This window comes from Thalassophryne amazonica, chromosome 1 (genome assembly GCF_902500255.1).
Source record: "Thalassophryne amazonica chromosome 1, fThaAma1.1, whole genome shotgun sequence".
Classification (NCBI taxonomy): Eukaryota; Metazoa; Chordata; class Actinopteri; order Batrachoidiformes; family Batrachoididae; genus Thalassophryne; species Thalassophryne amazonica.
This window is the reverse complement of record NC_047103.1, coordinates 39,979,177-39,995,387: the sequence shown is the minus strand read 5'-3', so window position 1 is coordinate 39,995,387 and position 16,211 is coordinate 39,979,177. Positions and strand designations below refer to the sequence as shown.

The following is a 16,211-nucleotide window of genomic DNA, read 5'->3' as shown; positions in this document are numbered from 1 at the left end:
TCAACGATCACCAGTGAAAGATCATGCATCCCGTGGGACCTTAAACCTTTAAGTCAATATACAGTAGTACATGCAGTAAAGAAAAAAGAAGGTAACAAAGGTTAATCATCATGATATTGCCTTTGATGATGAGTTTGCCACTTGCTGAAAACCTCAGCGTTTTAGCAAAAAACTGAAGGAGAAAGATGGTAGTCAGGAACCATTCAATGCCACTGCCAATCATGTCAACATGATTTCTTAAGATGGGAAAAAAGTCAAGGGGGACATTTCCAACACTTCCAAGCACTTGAGGAGTGGATTAATGAGTTCAGTTGTTAAGGTTGGGGTGAAGGTAGTTTGGAAGATTGAAAAAGAAGGACTCAAAGCATCCCGGAGCAACAAAAGCTAGAGAGAGACCTGTTGTATGGTGCTGGGGGCACTGGGGACAGTGGTGGTGGATGTCTTAGGGATGACTACAGGGCGAGGAAGAAGATGGGGTTTGGTTTTCTTCTGCAAAGAAATTTTGCTGGGTGAAGCAACTTTACTGCCAGATCCTCTGGAAGTAGGGAGAGAAGAAGACCTCTTCATCCCCACTCTTTCTGAGCTTTTCAAATTTGCTGCTTTAGCCTTTTCCATGCAGAGTGGCCCATCAGGGGAGAGCGGCCCCATCTCACTAATAGTTGTCTCCAGCTGCTTGATGGTCTGCTCTAGGCTGTCAAGTGTCCTGTAGGTGTTTTTCCGGATCTCGTCTGTCCTGCATAGCAATTCTGAGTTCTCTCTCTTAAGCAGGGCTGGGCCTGTTGGCTTGGGCGTCTCTGATGAGGATTTTGGATGCTCAATCTCAAATCTCTTTGCCTCTTTGTGCTGTTTGATGGTACCGTCTGATTCCTCCTCATCTTCATACACAACCACCTGTAGAGTCTTCTTGCCTGACTTGGTGCCAGTGCGAAGGGCCTGGGTCAGAGCTGCAAGCTGTTTCTTTGGAAACTTAAACTTGAATTTCTTCTTTCCATCCTGCTTGTTGTCTCCATTGGTCTCCAAATGTACTCCATTGTCGGTTAGTTCTGAGATTGAAGATGAAGATGAAGATGATGAGCCAGTGTGGTCTGCAGTGCTGTGTGAAGAACGAGTACCACCACTGACCTTTTTCCCATCAACCACATCGGTCTTTGCAGCTGTTACCTGTAGCTTACCACCCCTCTCAGAGTCTGACTCTTCACTCTCTTCATCAATGCGCTCTTGTGAGAGCATCCGCTCAAGATCCTCCTCACACTCAAATATGGTGGACAGGCGCTTGTATGCTGAACGAATATCCATTGGCTCATCAAAAATAATGATGACTGGCTTTTTGCTGAAGCTGTTGTCCTGTGGTACAGTGGGATCTTCTGTGGAGTTTGCTCGGTTTGTGGCATTACCTACAGTAACAGTCTGGACACTTCCCTTCTTGGCATTGACCAGTTCCTGGTACTCTCCACAAGACAATGCCTGAACCTTGGTATTTGTGATCATAAATGCTATGTTGTCTGGAGGTGGAGGTGCCTCTTCTCCAGGTAAGTCGGGACTAAGAGTAGCCTCCTCGTCGACCCTCTCAAAGTTTGATTTAGATGGATTATTGTCCTCAACTGGATCCTGTTTTGGTGGAGCAACTGACCTTTTAGGCCCTTCTCTTGTAGTACTGGCTGTTGAAGGATGCACAGACTCTGATATTATATTCTTACTGGAAGAACTCTGTTCCTTGATGACTTTGTATTTCTTTTCAGTGTTAAGTTTGTTCCCTCTGGCCACTTCTGTGCTGGAGCGTTTTACATGCTTCTTGGAAAGTTTGAATCCATTCAGTCCCACAGGCTTGGGTGATATGGGTGGGGGTGTTACTGGTGGGGGTGATTTGGGTGGCTCTGACAGTGGTTGCTGTAGCTGTTGTTGGCTTGGAGATTTGTCATTAACATTGACATTGGACACCTGTGATGGAGGTTGTGTGGGTTCTTGGTGTTCCGGGGTTTCCTCAGATCCAGATGGTGATGGATGATCTTTGGGAATCTGTCCAGTAACATAGTAAATGACCTGTGGAATACAATAGATAATCTCAGCTGATCGTTGTTAATAATGCCCCACAATTATGAATACATATTTTCTAAACATCGGCATAGTTTTATCATATTTCTTAGTAATATCAACACTCAATTATGTACAGCTAACAAAAGTCACACTTACCCCTTGGCTCTGACAGACAGTCGTATTTCCATTTTCATCTGTGTCAGGAGGTTTATCTTCTCGACTGGGCTCTGAGTTCTGCTAGGACAGTGTTTAAGGGAATAATATTACTGTGCAAATGGTGTGTTGGGTTGTTGCTGATTAACTGTGAATTCACAAACACAACTCCAACAACATCCACGTCATCAGCGCTGAAATAGAAAGTGACCTTGCGCATGATGACATGGAGATTAGTCATAAAGAATTTGCAATTTTAACAGGCCAAGGTGAGCAACAATAAAATAGCCAAGAATGTTATCTGCTACAAGATAACATTTCAGGCTCTGTAACATTTTGTTGTAAGTCTGCAATTCCATAAGTACTTGTACATTAGCTATTCATGTAATTCTTTATGGGAACTAGTACTTGGCATGTCTCAATACAAGTACACATATTGGTATCAGTACTGATTCTTCTGGGGTTTTTAGATACTTGCTATGCGCACCCTGATCGAGTCCCATTTCATTGTATGCATTAGACATTCTAATTTTCAAATACATGCTGTGAAAAAGCTGCTGCAGTGCTGATAGCAACTCACAGAAGCAGAGCAGAGAGAGTCACGGCATGAGATTTAGCTCCTATTTTAACTCATCACGTTTCTGTAGTATTGATGTATCTAGTTTAATTTAAATGTCAGTGCTGATTGTTGGAGCTGAGGTGTTTGGAGACATACAGGGAGGTAGATGGCGCATCATGCTGAAGTCTGATTACTTACACACTAATCTCCAACTCAAATTAACGGTGGCAGGGGTGATGGATCCTATCCTAGTAGTCACAGGGTGTGAGGCGGGGTACACCCTGGAGTCTTAAACAGAACGCCAGTCTGCTGCAGGGCCACATATAGACAAATAAACACATTCACACCCACACATACACCCACACACACACACACACACACACACACCTATGGATAATTTAAAGTTTCCAATTCACCTAACCTGCATGTCTTTGGATGTGGGAGGAACCCGGAGCACCCGGAGAGAACCCATGGAGACATGGGGAGAACACACAAACTCCACAGAGAAAGGCCACGGGTGGGAATTGATCCCATGACCTTCTGGCTGTGAGGCAACAGTGTTAAATATTAATTCACTGTGCTTAGTCTGATTAGTTTTATCTACAACCCTGATTCCAATGAAGTTGGGACATTGTGTGAAATGTAAATAAACACAGAATACAATGATTTGCAAATCCTCTTCAACCTATATTCAATTGAATACACCACAAAGACAAGATATTTAATGTTCAAACTGACAGACTTTTTTTGTTTTTGTGCAAATATTTGCTCATTTTGAAATGGATGCCTACAACACATTTAATAAAGCTGGGACAGTGGCAACAAAAGACTGGGAAAGTTGATGAATGCTCAAAGAACACCTGTTTGGAACATTCCACAGGTGAACAGGTTAATTGGAAACAGGTGAGTGTCATGATTGGGTATAAAAGGAGCATCCCCAAAAGGCTCGGCCATTCACAAGCAAAGATGGGGTGAGGATCACCTCTTTGTGAACAACTGCATGAAAAAATAGTCCAACAGTTTATGAACAATGCTTCTTAATGTTCAATTGCAAGGAATTTAGGGATTCCATCATCTACATTCTATAATATAATCAGACGAATCTGGAGAACTTTCTACACGTAAGTGACAAGGCCGAAAACCAACACTGAATGCCCATGACCTTCGATCCCTCAGGCGGCACTGCATTAAATACCAACATCATTGTGTAAAGGATCTTACCGTGTGGGCTCAGGAACATTTCAGAAAACCATTGTCAGTTAACACAGTTCGTCGCTAAATCTACAAGTGCAAGTTAAAACTCTATCATGCAAAGCGAAAGCCATACATCAACAACATCCAGAAACGCCGCCGCCTTCTCTGGGCCCAAGCTCATTTGAAATGGACAGGCGCAAAGTGGAAAAGTGTGCTGTGGTCTGATGAGTCCATATTTCAAATTGTTTTTGGAAATCACGGATGTCGTGTCCTCCGGACAAAAGACAAAAAAGACCATCCAGATTGTTACCAGATCAAAGTTCAGAAGCCAGCATCTGTGATGGTATGGGGGTATGTTAGTGCCCACGGCATGGGCAACTTCCACATCTGTGATGGCACCATCTATGCCAAAAGGTACATCCAGGTTTTGGAGCAACATACGAGGTCTGTCCATAAAGTATAGGTCCTTTTTATTTTTTTCAAAAACTATATGGATTTCATTCATATGTTTGTACGTCAGACATGCTTGAACCCTCGTGCGCATGCATGAGTTTTTCCACGCCTGTCGGTGACATCATTCGCCTGTGAGCACGCCTTGTGGGAGGTGTGGTCCAGCCCCCTCGTTGGAATTCCTTTGTCTGAGAAGTTGCTGAGAGACTGGCGCTTTGTTTGATCAAAATTTTTTCAAAACCTGTGAGGCACATCGAAGAGGACATGGTTCGAAAAATTCAGCTGGTTTTCGGTGAAAATTTTAACGGCTGATGAGAGATTTTGAAGTGATTCTGTCGCTTTAAGGACTTCCCACGGAGCGGGACGTCGTGCAGCGCTCCCAGGCGCCATCGTCAGCCTGTTTCAAGCTGAAAACCTCCACATTTAAGCCTCTGTTGACCCGGGACGTCGTGAGAGAACAGAGAAGTTTCAGAAGAAGTCAGTTTCAGCATTTTATCCGGATATTCCACTGTTAAAAGAGATTTTTTTTAATGAAAGACGTGCGGGCGGATTTGCACGTCGGCTTGTAGCCGGCGCAGCACGGCGCAACAGGAAAAACACCTCCGTTGGAAGCCTTAAGGACAAGTTGGAACATGCCCAACTGTTAAACAATTTCTCAGATACTCACTCCACTGAAAGCCATCAAAAGCCGCCTGGATTTTACAAATGGTTATCAACAAGGAGGTGTTTTTCCTGTGGCGGCGCATCGCACGTCGGCTTGCAGCCGCCGCGCAAATCCGCCTGCACTTGTCCTTAAGGCTTCCAACGGAGGTGTTTTTCCTGTTGCGCCATGCTGCGCCGGCTACAAGCCGACGTGCAAATCCGCCCGCACGTCTTTCATTAAAAAAAATCTCCTTTAACAGTGGAATATCCGGATAAAATGCTGAAACTGACTTCTTCTGAAACTTCTCTGTTCTCTCACGACGTCCCGGGTCAACAGAGGCTTAAATGTGGAGGTTTTCAGCTTGAAACAGGCTGACGACGGCGCCTGGGAGCGCTGTGCGACGTCCCGCTCCATGGGAAGTCCTTAAAGTGACAGAATCACTTCAAAATCTCTCATCAGCCGTTAAAATTTTCACTGAAAACCAGCTGAATTTTTCGAACCGTGTCCACTTCGATGTGCCTCACAGGTTTTGAAAAAATTTTGATCAAACAAAGCGCCAGTCTCTCAACAACTTCTCAGACAAAGGAATTCCGACGAGGGGGCTGGACCACACCTCCCACAAGGCGTGCTCACAGGCGAATGACGTCACCGACAGGCGTGGAAAAACTCACGCATGTGCACGAGGGTTCAAGCATGTCTGATGTACAAACATATGAATGAAATCCATATAGTTTTTGAAAAAAATAAAAAAGACCTATACTTTATGGACAGACCTTGTATACTGCCATCCAAGCAACGTCTTTTTCAGGGACGTCCCTGCTTATTTCAGCAAGACAATGGCAAGCCACATTCTGCATGTGTTACAACAGCGTGGCTTCGTAGTAAAAGAGTGCAGGTACTAGACTGGCCTGCCTGCAGTCCAGACCTGTCACCCATTAAAAATGTGTGGCACATTATGAAGCGCAAAATACGACAACAGAGACCCCGGACTGTTGAACAACTGAAGTTGTACATCAAGCAAGAATGGGAAAGAAGTCCACCTACACAGCTTCAACAATTAGTGTCCTCAGTTCCCAAATGCTTATTGAGTGTTGTTAGAAGGAAAGGTGATGTAACACAGTGGTAAACATATCACTGTCCCAGCTTTTTTGAAATGTATTGCAGGCATCCATTTCAAAATGAGCAAATATTTGCATAAAAACAATAAAGTTTATCAGTTTGAACATTAAATATCTTGTCTTTGTGGTGTATTCAATTGAATATAGGTTGAAGAGGTTTTGCAAATCATTGTCTTCTGTTTTAATTTACATTTTACACAAAGTTTCTGTGTAGGCTCTCAGTTGTCCAGGTGGTTTCCATAGTAGAGAAGCTTGAATCTTCGACTGGACTGGGTTGCTTGATGCGAGGACGTTTCGCTTCAAATCGCAGAAGCTGCCTCAGCTAAAATTCTTGCTCTGGAAGTCTGACTTCTGTCTGACTCTTGTAAAGAAGAATAAAACAGAAGCCAACAAAAGCTGGAGTTTTAAACCTAACCAGACCCCTCCTACTGAGAGGCAGACTGCTATAGGCTAGTGACTAAACAACAGCTCTAATTAGCAACTATTGTGTTCTAGTTAGCACACCTAATGACAGGACAGCTGTCCCTCTAATGATGGGATGGATGCCTTTCTGATGGCTCCCTTGATGACGTGAATGACTCATTACCATGAACAAAAGACTGAAACTCCTTTGACCTGAGTATCCCATTGTAAATAGGGGATAAAGCGTGTCTCAGACCCCCTCCCCGGTTAAGGCTGGGTTTCAAGCGTTTTACAAAGAATGCCTCCTTGACCCCTCATCGGCAGTCCTTGACCCTAACCCTAACCCTAACCCTAACCCTCAACCCATTTCTTCTCTCTGGCTAATATTTTAACTTCCTAATATTCCTAATATTTAAAATATTAGCCAGAGAGAAGAAATGGTTTGAGAGAGGGGTCAAGGAGGCATTCTTTGTAAAATGTTTGAAACCCAGCCTTAACCGGGGAGGGGGTCTGAGACACGCTTTATCACGTTTACAAAGGGATACTCAGGTCAAAGGAGTTTCAGTCTTTTGTTCATGGTAATGAGTCATTCACGTCATCAAGGGAGCCATCAGAAAGGCATCCATCCCATCATTAGAGGGGCAGCTGTCCTGTCATTAGGTGTGCTAACTAGAGCACGATAGTTGCTAATTAGAGCTATTGTTTAGTCACTAGCCTATAGCAGTCTGCCTCTCAGTAGGAGGGGTCTGGTTAGGTTTAAAACTCCAGCTTTTGTTGGTTTCTGTTTTATTCTTCTCTACAAGAGTCAGACAGAAGTCAGACTTCCAGAGCAAGAATTTTAGCTGAGGAAGCTTCTGCGATTTGAAGCGAAACGTCCTCGCGTCAAGCAACCCAGTCCAGTCGAAGAGTCAAGCTTCTCTACTATTTTACACAACGTCCCAACTTCATTGGAATTGGGGTTGTAATATAACAAAGGTAGTAATAGAGGCATTAACACACAAGGTCCACTTCATCACTAAATAAATGCACCAGAGAGATTCTGGTAGTTACTTTCTGGGAGGTGATGGTCTAGTGGTTAAGCATTGGGCTTGAGACCAGAGGATCCTCGGTTCAAATCCCAGCCTGACAGGAAAATCACTAAGGACCCTTGGGCCAGGTCCTTAATCCCCTCCTTGCTCCCGGTGTGCAGTGAGTACCTTGTATGGCAGCACCCTCACATCGGGGTGAATGTGAGGCATTATTGTAAAGCACTTTGAGCATCTGATGCAGATGGAAAAGTGCTATATAAATGCAGTCCATTTACCATTTTACTTTCTTCAGACAGGGATGGAATGCTGCCTGGGTGGTCGCCAATTGGAACCCAGGGCGGTTCTGCAGGACCACATATGGTCAATGCACAGAACTTTGTCATCCATCCAGACCTGACTTGCTCTTAAAGAGGCAGCAGAGTCCACAATATAGTGGACAGTGACCAGTTAACTCAGTCAATCCTGGAAGAAACCATTAAGAATCTAACAAACTGCAGTATTTTGTTTCTGCAGTTGATCAGCAGTCAAAAATATTTAAATAGTTATAATGTCATCTTAATGTATGTTTAATAGTGCACAGTCTCTTACTAAACAGGAAACAGAAACAATTTAAAATATTCTTAAAGTATCCGTATGAAATGTTAAATTTACTGCATTTCTATAATGCTTTTCCATCTGCTGTAGGTGCTCAATGCGCTTCAAGACACACTTACTCATCAATGTCAGCTTGCTGCCATGGAAGGCGCTCAACTACACAACAAATTGGAGATTAAAGGAAAAAGATGCCCTGACACTTGCATACACTTCGTCGTGACGATGCCACCCGCTGTGTTCCCAGCTGGATGCTGTGCTTTGTTACACTGGACGCTGTGCGCTGAACACTGCGTATATAAAATTATTATTTTGTAGTGGATTAATCATTTTCTCTCAGAGTTGTCTCTTGAAAACACCTCTAATCACTTCCAGAATCACAGAGGACCACTTCATCTGCCACTTTTCTCTCTCGCTCTCTTGTGCGCTTAAAGTGGTGGAGAATGCATTTGGAACCGACTAAAAGGTAATTATTTGTCATGTTTATATTGTAATAGCCTGGTAAAACAGTTGCATGTACATTCCTTCTAATGAGGAGCTGTAAAAGAACGTTTATGATCAATTTAACATCTCATTATAATCGCTCAGACGAGCTGCGCTGTGATGCGGTGCCGACGTAATCACTCGCATTCACACGCAGTGTTTTTTAATTGTTTGCATAATGTTCACGTGAAGTTCACGTAATTAATGTGTGATGGAGATTTTGAACATTTTAAAATTTTGTTTGCACACTTGCATAAAGCCATGCACAGTTTAAAATGGTTTACAGTGAGTTTGAGAAGACTTTACTGTCTTGCACGGCAGAGTGCACAGATCAAAGTGCAAATGTCAGGGGGCCTTAAGTTTGACATTTTTCAGCTTTGGCTCTATTTCTTTGATGCTATCTTCTCACTTGGGACAGATGTTAATTTAATTGGTGCAGTACTGACTTATTATTGACTGCAAACACTGCTGTGGACTAACTGGCTAATTAATATTTGACGGGGCAATAAGAGCGCCGAGTAAACTGCTTCTTGTCAATACTGAACAGGTGAAAACTTCATTGGAAGTGTCTGGCTGCATGGACAGTTTCCATACAGCAGTAAATGTGCATGTTTACCTAACCAAATATAAAAAAACCTTTTTAAAACAATCAGTTACACAGTTAGTAGCTTACTTCAGCCTAGCTGCCCCATATTGTGACTGTCCTCTGAGGCATTATAAGTCGACTGCCGATGAGGGGTCGACTTATAATGCCTCAGTGGACAGCACAGTCCCAGCTGATGGCTAAAATGCTAAAGTAAGTCTGTTATTGGTCATTTTATATATTTATTTACATTTAATGAGATACATCTACATTGAAACTGTCCATGCAACTGGACAATTTCATTCTAATGATGGCTTCGCCTGGCAACAAGAAGCAGTTTATTCTGAGTTCTTATTGCCTCGTCCAAAAATTTTAATTAGCCAGGTAGCCTGTGTCAGTGTTTGCATTATGAAAAAACAAAACAGGGCACCAAATACATTGACTTTTGTCCCAAATGAAAAGATGATCCCCAAAACGTCTAAAAACAGGGCTAACGTTGAAAAACGTCAAACGTCTCCCTAAAGGACCTCTGTGATTTTCCTATGTGATTTGGAATTGAACCCTTTTAACCTCAGCTCTCCACTTATTAGACTCGGTATGGACCAATTAGGGGACACGATGGGCATTAGGGACAAAAACAGCGCGATCAGAACATGCCTACGAGTTCCTTATGACAATCTCATATATTAACACTATGTTTGTATGTTCTGCATTATATTATCTACATATATTCTATTTGTGTGTGTGTATACATTGTCACTGTGTACTAGGATTCAACATGAAAACATTTTTTGTCTTAAATAATTGCTATTTGGATTTCTTTTTCATGCTGACAAAACAAAATCAAATGTATTTGCCATAAACTGATGTGAATATGAGAAGAGTCAAAGGGATTGTGGTAATTACATCAAAGTAAAGCTGGGAAAATAAATTAAAATAGTGCAAAGATGCAGAGAAATTAAAGTTATTTCTTAGAAAAGGTATAGAGAAAGGAGACGAGCATGCAGAGTGGTCAGATTGACCTCTAGTGAACCAAGTCTGCAAAAACAGTTAACTCTCGATGCTGTTTTTGTCAATCATCAATCTTTGAAGAAATGTGTTTTCCTTTTTTTGTTGTTGTTTTTTAATGAAGATTTCTCAGTAAAGAACCACATGAGACGATTTAATTGCCTGTGAAATACAGTGCTGAGTGCTTTATTTATTTAGAGAAATACACAAGTTATAATAATTTAAATCAGTTCCAAAACACATTATCATCTGGTCCCGACACAAAATAACGACACTTTTCAGAGGCTGGCTTTATGCAGACTTAATCCTGAAAAAAATATTCAAGCTGTGATGCCCAGAAACCAAAGAGGTAGAGAAAATCAGGCAGCAAGGAAAGAAGCTTTTTTTTGGAAGGCAGCTGTTACAGGTTTGTCTCGAGCCAATGCGGTTTGTTTTAGGAGGGTTAATATGTCGATTGTGTCAGACACAGAGGCAGGCAGTTAACTGGACAGCTGCACGGCAACGTTGGTTGGAGTTTTGTTTTTCTTTTTCGTTTTTACCTTTTTCTCTTTCAGAGGCAATAGCACCCCCGGTCTTATTTCTTTGATTTGCGGTTCAATTCGAGGTGTGGGCTCAACCAAATTTTTCAGCCCTACATCCTTAACAGTGCACTTCTGGAAAACCTGAAGAGTGGAAATAAAGTCAGGAAAAATGGGGACAAGGATCATGAAGAGGGAAGTAGTTAAGAGTCTTGACGTGGGGAAAACACATGATTACATAGTTTTTTTAAAGTGGCAAAAAAAAAACTGCATTTGTCAAGATTCCTGCACGCTGTCAGTGTCTATGCTTTTGCCGCTTCTGATGAAGTCAACCATCATGAAACAAGATGATAAGCCACTCCCACAATACAAACCACACCCATCATTTCTGTGTTTTCTGTTCGAGTGACGGTACGAGTGAGTGAATTTAGCATTCTAACCTGGAGTTCTGCCATGATCCGGTCCCCTTCATCCTCCTCATCCCTGATTACAGAAGCAGGAACCGGTGGAGGGCTGGTCAACTTCGGCTTGGTCTCTGGTGGGACCTTGGTGTGCTTGGGTTGGGGAACAGGAGGTGTGGCCTCCTCTTCCCCCTCCTGGAGACAAGAAAGCTCAAATGTGTAAATGAGTGAGTAAAGGTAACTGCTGTGACGCAGAATTGCAATAGTTTAAAACTAGAAGGGCACTCATTAGGTCATACCTCTGTCTGAATCTTATACATGTAAGGGAGCATGACACTCTTCTTACAAATCCCTTCTTTACTTTAAAGGGGTTAAAATGTACAAAAAAAGTTTCAGCATTCATTTATATACAGTTTTGCTCAAACGTTTACATACCCTGGCAGAATCTTTTGATTTTTTTGCCCATTTTTGAGAGAATATGAATGAAAACACAAAAACTTTTTTGTGGAGCGGTACTCTGTGATTCAGGAAGCGATTTGAGCCGTTTTCAACAGCCAACTCGAAGAGAAAATGATTAATCCGTTTTGAAATAATAATTTTACAGATGCAGCGTCCAGCGCACAAAGCATGGCGTCCAGTTGGGAACACAGCAGGTGGGATCGCGACGATGATGTGCGTGCAAGTGCGCGGATCAACGTCGTGCAAGCGTCAGGGCACCTATACTCATACGTTTTCACTACGGTAGATATTATCTCAATGTAGTTTGACTCATGAGTAACGTAACTGTGTGTCTACAATTGCTTAACTTACCTATAACCTGCGTATGCGGAATGTATGAGCCATATGCTGGCATGCGTCGAAAATGTGCATGCACAAAATATTTCGATGAACTCACCGTACAACAATGTATACTAGCATGCTTCATGCTTCAATGTACCCATAACCTATGAGAAGTAGGTCACCGTAGTCGGCATATTTTTAATACCTCTGCATATACAGGGCTTTTAAAAAATGCAAGCCAAAAACCCACTCTGCTCTCTGTGCGACTTGCCCACACGTGGCAATGAAGATGTGCTCACATTATCACAATAAAACATACATTTCCACGCATCTCTCTCATTATTGTGTCCGTTGGGCATGAGACAATTGTGCACGAAGGAATGTGAGGGTCACCATGAAGACGCGCTGCCTTGGAAAGTCCAAATTTGCTGAACTTTGAATGTGTGTTTTGCTGGCCTTTATTCGAGAATGCATATCCAAAGAGTGTAAGGTGTGTGTCTGTCGTGAGTGTGTGTGTGTGTGTGTGTGTGTGTGTTTGTGCTGGAGGTGGGGGGCGAGTACTGTAATCACAACGGAAGACGTGTTCCTAATGCTAATACCAACACCATACAGTATCAAAATTTCCAACAGTATATTCCTGTTTTTACAAAAGTAAAAAACAAACAAACAAAAAGAAAGTTAATGAAAAAATAAACTGTCCTACATGGAGAATTGCCAGCTTTCAAATGCTTTTACTCCAAAAAAAAAATCTTTTAACAAGTCTGAAATAACTGCATCTAATGGCATGATTAATGGTGGAAATAAAAATAAGAAACGGAGCAGAAGACCACAATAATGTGACCAAACATAAAGATCTCCCGTTAGAAATGAGGTGTGGCAAGCAACAATTTGATTTAAAGTACAGCTACAGAAACACATTTTTAGGGAACTGAAAATGCTTGGTGTGTGTGTGTGTGTGTGTGTGTGTGTGTGTGTGTGTGTGTGTGTGTGTGTGTTGGTGGGGGGTGTTGGCTGTGGGGTATCTTTGGTTAGTGTAAATAGCCAAATGACAGGATGGTGAAGAATTACTTTATTGCTATTATTATTATTACTACTACTATTATTATCATTATTATTATATTATTATTAGCATTAGCATTATTATTAATAATAATATTAGCAATCCAGGACCATTTTCACCACATTCTTTGATAACTGATTCACAAACTCTGGGGGTAAACTAATAACATTTGTAAAATGAATATAAAACCTGAACATAAGAAACGTTGCATGCACTTTTCTTCTGTTAACCTCTTAAACCCTAGAGTCCCCAAATTTGGGGACTTGCCCTGTTTTGGAACATTTGAACACTCATAACTAACCAATGCTGACACCAACATACACTTATTATACATCAAAATGTCAAGCGAAGTCGCCTCTACAAAAGTATCCACTTCAATCACATATCAACTAACCACAGCTGAAACGCCAAGCAAATAAAGACATAAATCGGAATTCATTTTTTTTGGGAAAAAAAAAACTAATTTACTCCTACCAAGTATTATTTACTTTCAATTTTTTTGCATTCACAACATCCCCTAGGACCTATCCAAACTTTTGCATTTTTGACCTTGTACAAGCTGACAAATAAATCATAATGTATGGGTACGTGATTTTGGTGAAATAGGCTCTAGGGCTTAAGGGATTAAAGGTGAGTCAAATTTTGAATCCACATGAGAGTAAAATCCAGTGTTGTATGTGATTTGACCACCTGGTGGACTGACCTGAGCTGAGTTAGAGTCCTTTCTGCTGGTGTGCACCACCTCTCCAGAGCGTGTGGTGGTCATGCCTGAGCTAGAGCAGGAGTAGGGCTTCCTGGGAGGAGGCGGCGGTGGGGATTTGTTGGCTTTTTCTGACACCGCTTTTGAAAAACTGTCTGTGGGTGCGGGCTTCATGGAGGAGAGCCGCTCTGTGCCAGTCTTGGAGGTTCTTTCCAGTGCAAGTGTGGCTGGTTTCTCTGACACAGGTTTAGTGAGTTTCTCAGATCCCTTCTTAGCTGGTTTGCCTGATTCAGGCTCGGTCTCTTCTGGCACACATAATAAGCAGTGATTAATTAAGTTTGTTTAGTTTGTATACTGACGCTCAGTGTTTGTTTTGTACCTGATGGAGATCCCACAGGGCTGTGAATGTCTGCTTTATCTTTACAAGCAGCAGGGGGCAGTGTTGGCTTGTCTTCCACTTCCAGACTGGGAATTCCCTTCATCATGTTAGCCTGGGCTTCCTGAAGAATCTTCTCAAACTCTTTTCCATCGTAGTGACCCATGTTCTGCCTCTTCTCCTTCCACTCCTTCTCTGCAGCCTATCAGGGGAAGAGAAAAGTGACTGACAGCCCAAGTACAGAAAACAAACTAAAAGGGTTAGCGACACAATAAAATATGATCCCAAATGATGTGACGATTTACGCACTGGACAGCAGAAATACCTCAATGAACACAGCTCTGTTTTTGTTCTTATCCTGACTGTTCAGGAGTTCATCTATGACAAGATCCTGGCTGGCAGTGCCATTGCTGTTATTCTTCTTGTCACGAGGAGAAATTGGTGGCTCAAAAGCTGCAGCCTTGGAGGATTCTTGGCCTTGGCTCTGCATTGGGCTGGGACTGGGGTTGTGAGTGGGACTGGGCGTCAGTGGAGGACTTGGCTGGGTGCTGAGGGCTGCAGACTGCTGAGACTGCTGTATGTGGACCGGGGAACTCTGGACATGATGTATGATGACGGGGGAGGCAGGCATCACCTCTGATCTGATAGTGGAGCTTTGGGGTTCAGGAAGGACTGAGGAGGAACCAGGTTGGGCCAATATTAGAGGAACGTCTGAAAGAGCCTCTGTCACTGCTGAAGAACTGGCATCTACTTGATCATAAGAATCTGGTCCTTTCTGAATGCCTTCAGAAGCAGATCTGGAAAAAGGTGAGAAAAGAGGTCCATTGCATGGGTCCATATATATCTGGACAATGACAAAGTTGTTATGTTGTCTTCCTGATGCAACATATTTCACATGAAAGTGATTAATAACAATGAGTTCATAATACAGACAGCCAGTTCTAATTTGAAACTAAATACACCCAAAGTAGGTGATTGTTGTAGGAATTTCTACACTTGTTGTGTGTGATCCCTTATTTTTAATGGACAAAAAGTAACTGGATAATTGGCTGCACCAATTTTTCACTGCCGGGTATGTGCTCGGACATGATTATTTCATTGGTAATTCAGCAGATAACAAGACTTGAGTTCATTTAAAGTGCTACAAAGCTACGCTACAGTTCCACCTGTAATTTCTGTCAGACTCATGATTTCCCAATTGATTTACTCTTCTGTCCTCCTATGGTCATGAACTTTGGATAATGACTGAAAGAACAAGGTCACGCAAGCGACAGAAATGAGATTCCTTGGTCGGGTATCTGGGCTTACACTCAGAGACAGGGTGAGACCCTTGAATTTTGGGGAGGGACTTAGAATTGATTTTCAGTTTCTTTGCATTGAAATAAGACAGCTGAGGTAGTTTGAACATCTTACCCCTGACCGTCTCCCTAAGGAGGTCTTCGAGGCACGTTCAACTGGGAGGAAGGCCTGGGAAAGACCCACAGAGTAGTGAAAGACCCATGATTGATGGATTATATCTTCCAGCTGGCTTGGGAATGCCTCAGGATCCCCAATGAAGACGAACAGGACTTGGACAAGGATAAGCTCGTGTGGGCTGAGCAATTTGGTCTACTGCCACCATGACCCAGATCCGGATGAGTGGCAGGAAATGATTCATTGAATGAATGAATGAATGAAAGAAAGAAACATATTCCTAGCCCTGCACACAATTCATTTCAATTCCATTTATTTATGCAGCACCAATTCACAACATAAGTTATCCTAAGGTGCTACACATGATGAATATCCATTTTAATAATAATTATGGTCTTCCGCAATTTCATCAAGTCCTATAAAAATTTAACAAATAACTTTGACTAATTGGGATGAGGAAACAAAACGCCACCAGAATCTATGATGCACAGACATGAGAGGTGTAGCAGGAGGAGTTAAGAAGTAGCGAGCGAGGTTTGGTGACTGTAAAATATTTCAATGGAAATGAGATGCTGCTCTAAATTAAATCACTTTTCGGTTCAGTGAGGATGAAGAAATTAAATCAAGCTGGACGTCACACTCCTCTGTATACACAGAATAACCTTTTTAAATGGTATTTAGGCTGCGTTACCAATACGATCTGATGGTACAATCTCC

The 16,211-nt window shown here is 42.3% G+C and overlaps 1 protein-coding gene across 1 annotated transcript in view; it reads right to left on the bottom strand.

The window, feature by feature from the left end:
- Positions 1-16,211, bottom strand: part of si:ch211-285f17.1 (sickle tail protein homolog) — a 212,631-nt gene that overhangs the window by 2,811 nt on the left and 193,609 nt on the right. The window contains exons 16-22 of the mRNA XM_034168413.1: positions 14,407-14,878; positions 14,085-14,283; positions 13,709-14,010; positions 11,205-11,360; positions 10,786-10,908; positions 2,191-2,271; positions 397-2,040 (exon numbers count right to left, since the gene is read on the bottom strand). Of these exons, the coding sequence (XP_034024304.1) occupies positions 397-2,040; positions 2,191-2,271; positions 10,786-10,908; positions 11,205-11,360; positions 13,709-14,010; positions 14,085-14,283; positions 14,407-14,878 (2,977 nt within the window). The remainder of the gene's footprint in view (positions 1-396; positions 2,041-2,190; positions 2,272-10,785; positions 10,909-11,204; positions 11,361-13,708; positions 14,011-14,084; positions 14,284-14,406; positions 14,879-16,211) is intronic.